Raw genomic sequence first — 11366 nt, forward strand, 5'->3', positions numbered from 1 at the left:
CAATAATGGACTAGCCTCTTGTTGTAGAGGCAGTGGAGAGAGACCCAGAGAGGGAAAATGGCTTGCCCAAGGTCCCACAGTTCATGAGTATTTCCTAGAAATCATCTAGGAGCTCAGTGCCTCCCTTCTGGTGGGGTATTAAGGCTCTCCTGTAAGACCTTCCTGCAGAAACAGGGAGGTCAGGGTAGAGGGTTATTCAGCACCCCTCGTTTGTTTTCAAGGACAGGCTTGACTGAGGTGAGGGGGGCAGGTCCCTGGATATCCAAGGGAAGAACATGCTAGGCTGAGGGAAGAGCAGGACGAGAGAGGAAGCCCTGGTACTCCATCTAGGTATGGACCAGCCTGACCACTTTGACTAACCTGTTCGTCATCCCTTCACCCGCTGGCCTTTGTGCAGTTTATAGTGAATTTATATTTACTCCACAGTATGCATGCCAGACAATAAAAGGAACAGCAGCCTAAAATAATAAGAGGGCAGGTGTAGGTGTCAGGAATCTAGATCCTAGTTCCACCTGTGGTATGATTACTTAGCTGTGATTTGAGGCAAGTCATCTATGGGCTTCCTGGGTGGCGCTAGTGGTAAAGAACCCACCTGCCAATGTAGGAGATGTAAGAGACTCGGGTTCAATCACTTGGTCTGGAAGATCCCCTAGAGAAGGGCATGGCACCCAACTCCAGTTCTTGCCCGGAGAATCCCATGGACAGAGGAGCCTAGCAGGCTACAGTCCATAAGGTCGCAGAGTCAGACACGACTGAACGACTTAGCACAAATGCACTTACCCTCTCTGAGTATCAGTTTGCTCTTTTATGAAATAAGAGATTTGGCCTAAATGATCCTAAGGTCCCTTCCACCTTTATAGTTCTTTGAACTCTTAAGTCCTTCAGTGTCTTAAAACTTCACTTCAAGCCCTTATGAATCTTGAAAATAACAGTTTTCCAGGAGGCACACAGGCAGCCACAGTAACAGCTCGGGGACACAGCCTTGCCAGCAGCCAGTCCTAACTTTGAACTGACTTTTGATAGACCTTTGACTGCCAAGAGTAAAGAAAACCTGAGACCTGATTCAGAGGCTGAAACTACAGCTGGTAAATTTTTGGGGGGAAAGAAAGTGCATTAGTTTAAGGGCTTGACATTCAATTTTGGAAGAACTGACCCTAAGGCCAAATACAGTTAGCCACAAGGTGGTGCTAGGAGTAAAGAACCTGCCTGCCAATACAGGAGACTTTTTTAAAAAATATTTGTGTGTTCTTTAATTGGCTGCATGAGGTCTTAGTTGTGGCATGCAAACTCTTAGTTGAGGCATGTGGGATCTAGTTCCCTGACCAAGAATCAAACTTGGGTCCCCTGCATTGGGAGTGCAGAGTCTTACCCACTGGGCCACCAGGGAAATCCCAAAACAGGAGACTTAAAGAGACGTGGGTTTGGTCCCTAGGTCAGGAAGATTCCCCTGGAGGGGCAAATGGCAGCCCACTCCAGTATTCTTGCCTGTAGAATCCCATGGACAGAGGAGCCTGGCAGGCTACAGTCCATAGAGTCACAAAGAGTTGGACATGACTGAAGCAACTGAGCATAGCATAGTTCCCTAAGGAGAGAGCTGAGGCTTCAGGTACCTGTGATACATCCTGCTAAAGAGGAATTGGCCAGACACTACAAATGCTGGTGGACCCTGGGACTCCGTGGAAGCGTGTGATCCATGCTGTCCTGAGGAGGGAGTGCTGCAGTTCAGATGGCGAGATGCAGGGTACATCGGGCTGATTGCTGGCAGGCAGAGAAGCAGCTCACCACAATAGTTACTCACAGTCAGCAACTGGTGTCATCTTCCATGCCATTTCCATCTGTTATTTTATTCCATCAACATGATGAGCCTGCAAGAGGTTGGGCAGAGATGATCCTTGGAAATCTTCGTTTCCCAGTGAAGGAACGTGAGAATCAGAGAGGTGAAATGTGTCTACACAAAGTGGGACAGTTAGAAAGTGGTGAAGCTGGCGTGAGGACCCCCGTCTCCTGACAGCTCGCCCAGCAGTGTGCTCCTCACAGTGGGGATCTCAGCAGCCCAGCTCTCAGTCACCTGAGGGAATGCAGGTGCCCAGGCCCCTCCCGCCACGGAACTGCTGAACTGGAATCTCCAGGGGGTGGCGCTGTGTTGGCAGCAGCTGCCAAAAAAAAAACCAACTGATCTGGATTTGGTCTTCCTGCTTCGGGGTTCAGAGGTGAGTCATAAAGAGAAATGAAATTTCAAATGAAGACTCAGAAGACTCTGATTCCCTCTGCTGTTCTTTTAGTCAGTTCCCAAAACACCACCTCAGTGTAATGTTTTAGCTCAAAGCCACACTTTTCAGGTCCAAGGGAACTGCTGAAGGAAAGGAGACATTTTACTCTGAATCCCAGTTTTTCATGGCTTTTTAGTAAGTACGTTTTTGTAAGAATGTTCCCGAGGGAATTCCCTGGTGTCCAGTGGTTAGGGCTAGTGCTTTCCCTGTGGGGGTGGGGTGGGGGCTGTGTTCAAACCCTAGTCGGGGAACTAAGGTCCCACAAGCCACACAGCCAGGAAAAAAAAAAAGATACTGTATAAAATAAAGTACTTTGAAAAACAAAAGAATGTTCCCAAGAGTGAATGAATGCTAAATTCAGATCCTGTTAATTATGTTGCTACATGTTCTTGTTGCCATATTTATTTTTAGACTGAAAGAAATCAAGGGAAGGCATGATACTACACAAGTATTGTGGTAATTAAGTAGTCAGTACCTGGAACATACAGATGCACCGCTGTTGACCTCAGCTATGGATAGTTACGAACATTTGTTAGCACCTCCTCAGGCCAGTGCTGCCCTTAGCATTTTGCTTATGTGATCTAAATGACTCCTCAGAGCAGCTCTGCGAGGCAGGTTGTGGGCTAGTGGAAAATGTAGCCTGTGGATCATAAAAGCTGTCTCAGAGAGTTTGTGTAATGGTTAACAAATGGACTCCACCCAGCATGGCCCTCGCATCGGGGTCCCCAGGACTACTGCCAGGTTCATCGGTTCACTGAGAGGACTCTCAGGATTTGGCCTATAGTTGTTCTCTCAGCTGTGATTAGCTGCAGCAAAAGCAAGATCAGCAGAGGGAAGAAGTGTGTGGACAAAATCCATCGGACACCAGACACAGGCTTCCAGGAGCTTCCCCTCCCTGTGTGGGCACATGGAATGCACGGACTTCCAGCAGCATCAAATTGGCCAACACGTTGAATGTTGCCAACTAGGGTCTGAAAGGTTGTTGCTGAGCCGTGAAAGATGCTGGGATTCTTAGCCTCCAAAGGAGAGGAATTCAATCCTGGGCCAGTGACGAGGCTTGATCACTCAGAGCTTTTGTGTAGTAAAGTTTTATTAAAGTATAAAAGACATAGAGAAAGTTTCTGACATAGACATCAGAAGGGGGCAGAAAGAGCGCCCCTCTGCTAACCTTTAGCAGTATGTTATATACGTATCAGCAAGCTGTTAATTAGAGAAAGGAAATATCTCAAAACTTAGAGTGGCACTAGGCTCGTCACCCACAACATGCATTTTGCAATAATACTGGCACAAGGTGAGTGATCCTGGGCCATTGACATGAAGAAGACATGAAGAAGAAATTGATCTTGATCTTGAAGATGAATTGATCTTGATCAATCTTCAGTTCATCTTGAAGAAAGGCAGGTTTCCAGGTAAATATATAGTTTCATTAACATAAATTAGGAGAACAATGGCATACTGGTTATTTGAACCCTTATGGGTTCTGAGTCTTAAGTGGAACTGATCTGAAGAAAGACAGTCTAGGGTAAATACATAGTTCATTAACGTAGCCTAAGAAAAACATTTCCATAAGAAAAATGCATTGGTTAGCTCAAGGTTTGAGAAAAGTTCAGGTGGAACCAGGTGTCGTCATGGCAACACAGAATTTTAATAGAAACCTCCTTTTAATTTTGTATAGAGAAGGGAAAAAAATCTGACACTTAAAGTTTGTTTCCTCCTGCCGCTTAAGAGAGAGAGAAAAAAATGCTGACACTTGCAGGCTATTTCCTCCATTTGGAGACCTGTGGCCTTCCTGCCTGTTACGTCTCAGATCCTCACTAGTGATTCAGTATCTGAGGTTTCTACTGGGGGCTGGTCATGCAGGCACCATCTGTGTGTGTGTATGTGTGTGTGTGTGTGTATGTGTGTGTGTGTGTGTATGTGTGTGTATGTGTGTGTGTGTGTGTATATGTGTGTGTGTGTGTGTGTGTGTTAAGTTGCTTCAGTCACGTCTGACTCTTTGTGACCCCATGAACAATAGCCTACCAGGCTCCTGTGTCCATGGGATTCTCTAGGCAAGAATACTGGAGTGGGTAGCCATTTCCTCCTCCAGGGCATCTTTCCAACCCAGGGATCAAACCCGAATCTTTTATGTCTCCTATACTGGCAGGTGGGTTCTTTACCACTAGCGCCACCTGGGAAGCCCACCATCTGTGTGGCATGTACCAGAATTCCAGAATCGGATGGAAAGCAGGTGTTCAGCATAAACCATGTGGTTTGCACAGACAGATTAGGTACAGTGAGTCAGCCTGGGGGAGTGGTGGGAGCCTTCTCAAAATCCGGGTTCCCAGATGCCAGCCTTCGAAGCATGCTTTTCTAAGGAGGGCAGCCACAGGTCTGCTTTGTTCACTACTTTCTGCATAGCACTCAACGTATTTTATTTTTTTGTTGTTGTTATTGCTTATTTTTGGCTGTGCTGGGTCTTCATAACCACGAGCGCTTTTCTCTAGTTGCCACAAGTAGGGGCTACTCTCTAGTGGCGGTGTGCTGGCTTCTTGCTGTGGGGCTTCCCTAGTGGCTCAGATGATGAATCTACCTGCAATGTAAGAGACCCAGGTTCGATCCCTGGGTCAGGAAGATCCTCTGGAGAAGGAAATGATAATCCACTCCAGTATTGTTGTGTGGAGAATCCATGAACAGAAGAGCCTGGTGGGCTATAGTGCATGGAGTCACAGAGTAGGACACCACTGAGGGACTAAGCACACACACTCTTGTGGAGCATGGGCTCTAGGCACACGGGCTTCAGTAGCTATGGCTCCCAGGCTCTAGAGTGCATGCTTAGTATTTGTGCTGCTCAGACTTAGTTGCTACATAGCATGTGGGATCTTCCCAGATCAGGGATGGAACCCCTGTCCCCTGCACTGGCTGGCAGATTCTTTACCACTAAGCCTTCAAGGAAGCCCCAGCACTCAATGTTCATTTCCTTTTTGGTTTTGAGAGAAGAGAGAGCTGAGTCTCATGGAGTTTCGGTGGCCTTCCTGGGGACACACAGCTCACAGATGGCCAGGCCAAGGTCTGGAATCCAGGTGTCATGGAAGACCCTGAGAAAAATTCTTGTGGAGCCAGATGACCCTCTACAGTTCAGTGTGTCCCCCAGAACTTTCTGCAGTGAAGGACACATTCTGTCTGCACTGTCCAGTGTAGCAGCTCCTAAACATGTGTGGCTGTTGAGCACTTGAAATCTGGCTACTTTGACTAAGGAGTTGAATTTTTAATTTTACTTAATTTTCAACTAATTGATATTTCAGTAGCTTCATGTGGCTATTTGCTGTTATACTGGACTGTATGGTTCTACATCATAATGTAACAGATTTTCTTTTTTGAGGAAGCAGATAGAATATGTAGATTTTGGTTCTCATTCTAAACTAAGGGACACACTGGTCTACATGTTGCTCTCAGCCAACGTCCTTGTATGGGTACTATGGCAGAAACTAACATGTAATATTTGCAAATCCTCTGGGAAAAGCCCCTTTTCATTTGGTTGGGTTTTTGTTGTTAAAGAATAGGAAAGGGGCTTCCCTGGTGGCTCAGTGGTAAAGAATCCACCAGCCAATGCAAGAGATACAGGTTCGATCCCTGGTCCAGAAAGATTCTGTATGCTGTGCAGCAACTAAGCCTGTGCAGCACAACTATAAGCCTGTGCTCCAGAGCCCCAGGAGCTGCAACAGCCGAGCGCATGTGCTGCAGCTACTGAAGCCCGCATGCCGAGAGCTCCATGCTCTTCCATAAGCCACTGCAATGAGAAGCCCATGCAGTGCAACTAGAGAGTAGCCCCCACATGCTCTAACTAGAGAAAAGCCCACATAGCAGTGAAGACCCAGCATAGCCAAAAATAAAAGAAATTTTTTTTAAATCTTTTATAAAAGAATAGGAAGTGGCCACTCTAAAAATACAGCATTCATGTGGACTCCACGGAGGATTCCGAGGACCTTTTTGGTGAAGCACTCTGGTGGGCCCTGGCTGCCCGTCTCAGGAGTGTGACCTGCACAGCCCGTTCTCAGGCCTGTGTGTTACCAAGAGTCGGGGTGCACCCCAAGTCAAGGCTGACTCTCTGCCTACTTGTACTTTCTCTGTCAGCTTTTGGGTGAAGAGCTTATGAGCAGTCAAATAACCGGAAGCCTACAGAAGGGAGAAGAGATTTTAAGAACCTACAGAGTTGGTTAGATAACTGCACCTCATCCCTCCTATGTCCATCCAACCCCAGGGGGTGATGTGGGCCACAGGCAGCACGCAGGACGGGTCTGATGAAGGCCAAGGAGAGCTGGTGGGGTGCGATGTTGAAGAGGCTGAGAACTAGCACAGAGGTTTGTGCACCAGCTTTGGAGTGCATTGACCTCAGTAGGAATCCTGGTTCAGTGCTTTAGGAAAGTTACTTAAGATCATTAGGCCTCAGTTTCCTCATCTGTAAAATGGGAATATTATGGTGAAGATTAAGTGTAAGCATTAATAATGCCAGCTGTTTGCCTCTGGCTGTGATTGTTGTCATCTCCCGAGGGCCAGACTAGATTATGGGCAACGGGAAGCACAGAAGCTGAGAGCCTGGAATGCCACTGACCTGGTACCCCATCCATTCCAGCAATTCCCCTTCTGTTTGATGTCTGTGAATATCACGCGTATCGCCATCCAGGCCTTAAGAGAGGAGTGTCTCTCCAGGTGAGTCTTCACGCTGCTCACTGCCCTGGCTGTCAGAGCCTGGTTCCCTCACCCGACCACCTCATCCCCCCACCATCTTATCCCCCCAGCTCTCTTCAAAACCTTCTGGCTCCGGGGAACCTGGACAGACTACCCCTGCACCAGCCTCCCAACCCACCCCTCCTCCTCAACCCTGACCTCAGATGTGAAGGCTGCCCCGGGAAGGGCTCCCCGGGGGACAGGGTGAAGGCACCCTCAGGTGTCTGTCCACTGCTGAGCGCGTGCCCATCCTTGTCCTGCAGGGAATGTAACCGGCAGCAGAAAGTGATCCCCGTGGTGAACAGCTTCTATGCCGCCACCTTCCTCCGCCTGGCACACGTCTGGAGGACACAGCACAAGACCATCTCAGACTCAGGCTTTGTCCTCAAGGGTGCGCTCGCTCTTCTCAGGGTGCCTAGCTCCTGCACTCCTAGTGTCCCTGGGTTCAGGGACTCCAGGGTGGTTGATCGACTGGTTTTGGCCGGCTTCCCTTACCCCCAGTTCCCATTCATACCTTTTCAAGTTTCAGCTTCCCCAAGTCTCCATCATCCCAAGTCTCCATCATCCCACCCTTGGGAGCCTGCTGCTCTCTTCCCTTTCTGGCCAAATACCTCTGGTTACCGTATTTTCTGAATCAAAAGATGGGCCCAACTTTTGGCTCAGTTAGACTGACTATTCAAAATTGAGATTGTCCGGACAGGGTAGAGTATGTGGCCCCTGTGCCCAAGTCTGGTGTCTTGGTTCCCCTCTCTGGTGAGCTCTCCATCTCAGAAAACCCCTTCCCCCTTCTCTCCAGAGCCTCTGCGTTGTGCATCCCGGAGCCCCCTCCCCCAGCCTTCTGTTCCCCAATCCTCTCTGTTCCAGATTTGGAGATGTCGGCCAAGAAGAGCCCCAGACGGCTGCTCAAAACCCTGGAGACCTACTTGGCTGGAGTGTCAAAGGGACAGGCCTCCCTGTTGGGGACACAGAAGTGCTCTGGGCCACAAGCCCCTCACTCCAAGGATCTCACTTTCACAGGCGTGTGTGACCTGCCATCACACTCGTCCGAAGGCACGTGGCTGATCTGATCAACCCCAGTGGCCACCAGCCAGGAAGCCTTGGAGGGGCTTTCAGAGGGCGGACCCTGGCTGGGCTTCACCCCTTCCGGTGCTACTGGAGGGGATGTAGGAAGCCCCTGGGGCTGGTGGGTGGAGCCAAGGGCCCTCACCTGCTTGAGACAGGGCCATTAGATTAGACTCACTCTCTGGAGCCCTGCTTTCAGGGCAAGAACTTTGCTGTATTACTAGTTGGGCGACAGCTTCCATAGTCGGATTCCAGGTAATATCAGTGACAGCGAATGGATCATCAGGTGGGAGGACCCATATGCATGTTCCACACAGTCCTGCATCAAAGATGCTCCCAAGTAGAAGCGCCAAAACCTGGCAGTGGGTCTTTCAGGCCCTGGGGTCCACAGGACAGGGACCAGACGGGGGCTGAGTAGTTAGAATGTGAAGGGAGAGGGTAGTCGCGGCAGCAGCCGACAGGGGGTGGTGTGAGCCAGAGAGTGCCTGCCTTTTCTGGTCTGGCGCTCACCCAACCCTCATCTCTCCCCATGCCTCCTCCCACTGTTTGTGATAGGGAACCAGACCCGCAGCTGGGCTCCCCCCATGGAGGCTGCACATGTCCCATCAGGGCTGGTTTTCTGGCCTGGTTGAAGGAAGGAGGAAATTCACACACCAGCAGTTTTTGAATAAAATAATTCTAGGTTTAGGATCTCAAGTGTTTTCCTTCCAGACACACTTTGCACCGTCCTGTGGCCGTTATCCCAGGGTTCCCCGTTAGAGCCAAGCACTCTAGCCGGTTGTTGTTGGCACCGGTCACAGGCCCCAGGAGAGGCCACTGTGCCCTGGCCACACTCCTGCCGAATTCACAGTCCGTCCAGCCTCATCTGGCTGCACTTACAGACCCAGAGACTCTGCACACTAGCCATTGGTCGAGGTGGCCCTGGCTGTTCTTAAGGGTGACTGTTATGAGGCATCCACACAGGGTTTTTCCTGCATTTGCTTCTGGGGAAGCTACTTGTCGCTTTTCACTCGCAAAGGGGCCTCCAGGGCTTTGGAGCTAGGGAATGGGCCAGGCGAGAGTCCCACCTGGCTTCTCTCCTATTCTCTGACCTCCCCCAAGTAGAGTCATGGAAGATAGCTGTCCAGCCCCCGCAGGCATCTCCAAGTCTGACCGGGTGCAGGGGGACCCATCACAAAGGTGAAGATGACAGACGGCCACCCAAGTATGGAAGGAACCCCTGTCAGCAGGATGCCTCAAGGGTAGGGCTGGTAAAGGATCTGCTGTTTGCTTTGTGTCGTCTTTGCCTGACCTGAACTAATCCTGTGCCCTCCTCCTTGGTCCTGACCAGCAGAAATGGCAGCAGAGAGATTACTGGGCCTGGTGGGCTTAGAATGTAACCCTCCCCCCACCCCATGCCAACTGTGGAATGTCAAGTTCAGTGATTCCTGCAGATTCCATTCCCTTGCTCTGAGACCTGGAGGCCAACTCAACAGACCTGGACCGTTAGTGCTCAGCCCATGGCACAGCAGGGACCAGCCCAAGGGAGCCTCTGGCCGGAGGGGAGCCCAGTGGCCCCTGCAGAAGCCTATTCTGTGTTATTGCCAGTGGATGCTCTCCATACAGCTTAGGACCTGGAGACATTAGCAACAACTGTCCAGGGATTAAGCTGCGATTCTGTGGATGGACAGAATTCTGTGGTTGTGGAGAGATGCATAAACCCTCTGAAAATAGATAACAAAAATCTTAAATCTGTGCATTTTTCTTAGGAAAAACCTTCCAAGGCTTTTCATGAGAGACCCAAAATGCTTTACAATGCTAAAAATGTCAGTTTCTAGGGGAAACATCCCTCTTTCCCCTTTGAAAATTCACCCCTGGCACGTGCTCTTTGCATAGGCTATCCAGTGATCGCCGGGATGTCTCTGTGTGGAGAGAAAGTTGGAGAACAAGGGGGATATGCAAAGAGCTGATTTTTCTATGCTTCTCAGCACAATACCACTAAGATGAAATTGATCAGAATTTCTGGTTGGGATAGGCTTCCCTGGTGGCTCAGATGGTAAAGAATCTGCCTGCAATACAGGAGTCCCAGGTTCGATTCCTGGGTCAAGAAGATTCCCTGGAGAAGGAAATGGCAACCCACTCCAGTATTCTAGCTTGGAGAATTCTATGGGCAGAGGAACCCGGTGGACTGCAGTCCATGGGGTCCCAAAGAGTCGGGCACGACTGAGTGACTAACACTACTACTACCACCACCACTCTGTTTCAGATGGAAGATGCAGTGTGTCAGGGCTTAAAGCCAGACAGCTCTGAGGGCCTGCAGTGACCCTGGGTCAGGACGGCTGCAGCCCTGCCAAGCCTCTAGGACTCCGGTTTGTCCAGTCCGGGCTTACCCAGCGGTCACACCCCAGGGTGGGACTGTTTTGGGGTTACTCCATTCTCCCGCTATTTAGCCCCCTAGTTTCTCTGCTCTTCCAGTCACCACCCCAGTACACAAGAGAACGAACTAGGGAAGCTTCCCTGGTAGTCCAGTGGTTAAGACTGCAGACTTCCATCGTGAGGGGTGGGTGTGGGTTCGATCCCTGGTCAGAGAACTAAGATCCCACATGCTGTGCAGCATGCCCCCGCCTCGCCCCCCCCCAAAAACCCCTAGGACCTGGATGAGGAAAAGCAACTTGCCCAGGCTCAAAGAGAGCCAGGTGAGAACCTGAACCCACAACCCTCCTTGACGTTAGTCTGGTGCTATTCCCATGACCCCACGTGGCCCTGAGCCCATGCAGTGTACTTAGGACATGACAAGCTGACCTCCTGTATGGATGTGAAGAGCTATGCTCTTGCTTGGTGAACATACATCATTTGGAAGCTGCCTGGAGCGGTTCACTGGAGCACCTGAGGAAATTCCAGCTTGGGTGGAGGCGCTCACCCGCTGCCACAACCTGCCCCCAGTCGGGAATGTGAGACTGAACCTCGGGCTGAAAGTGATCCCAGCCCTGGCCCCATGCCATCTCCCTATTGGGTTTGCAGTAGTGCCAGCCAAGCCCACTGGGAGCACCTGGCCCCTTCAGGAGCTGGCCCCTCTGCAAAGCCATCTCTGGCCTCTCACAGGCTGTGGAATTGCCACCAGGTGGCACTAGTTGTAAAGAACCGGCCTGCCAATGCAGGAGACAACAGGAGATGCAGGTTCAATTCCTAGGTTGGGAAGACCTGGAGAAGGAAGTGGCAACACACTTCAGTGTTCTTGTCTGGAGAATCCCATGGACAGAGAAGCCTCGTCGGCTACAGTCCATAGGGGTCACAGAGTCATACACGACTGAAGTGACTTAGCACACGTAGAACACATCTACTCCACCC

At 50.3% G+C, this 11366-nt stretch overlaps 1 protein-coding gene across 19 annotated transcripts in view; it reads left to right on the top strand.

Annotated features, from left to right (window-relative positions):
• ELMOD3 (ELMO domain containing 3) overlaps nt 1-8729 on the top strand; it is a 33536-nt gene extending 24807 nt beyond the window's left edge. For all 19 annotated transcript variants that reach the window (XR_015136779.1, XR_015136776.1, XR_015136780.1 and 16 more), the window contains 3 exons: nt 6883-6959; nt 7241-7368; nt 7842-8729. Coding sequence is in view for 13 of the 19 variants with exons in the window: in XM_086326533.1 (XP_086182659.1) it covers nt 6883-6959; nt 7241-7368; nt 7842-8044 (408 nt within the window). In the remaining 6 variants the exon portion in view is untranslated. The remainder of the gene's footprint in view (nt 1-6882; nt 6960-7240; nt 7369-7841) is intronic.
• Nucleotides 8730-11366: the final 2637 nt, after the last annotated feature.

The sequence above is a fragment of the Bos grunniens genome, chromosome 11, assembly GCF_055505025.1.
Source record: "Bos grunniens cultivar Pamir isolate PY7600 chromosome 11, Bosgru_T2T1.0, whole genome shotgun sequence".
Lineage (NCBI taxonomy): Eukaryota > Metazoa > Chordata > Mammalia > Artiodactyla > Bovidae > Bos > Bos grunniens.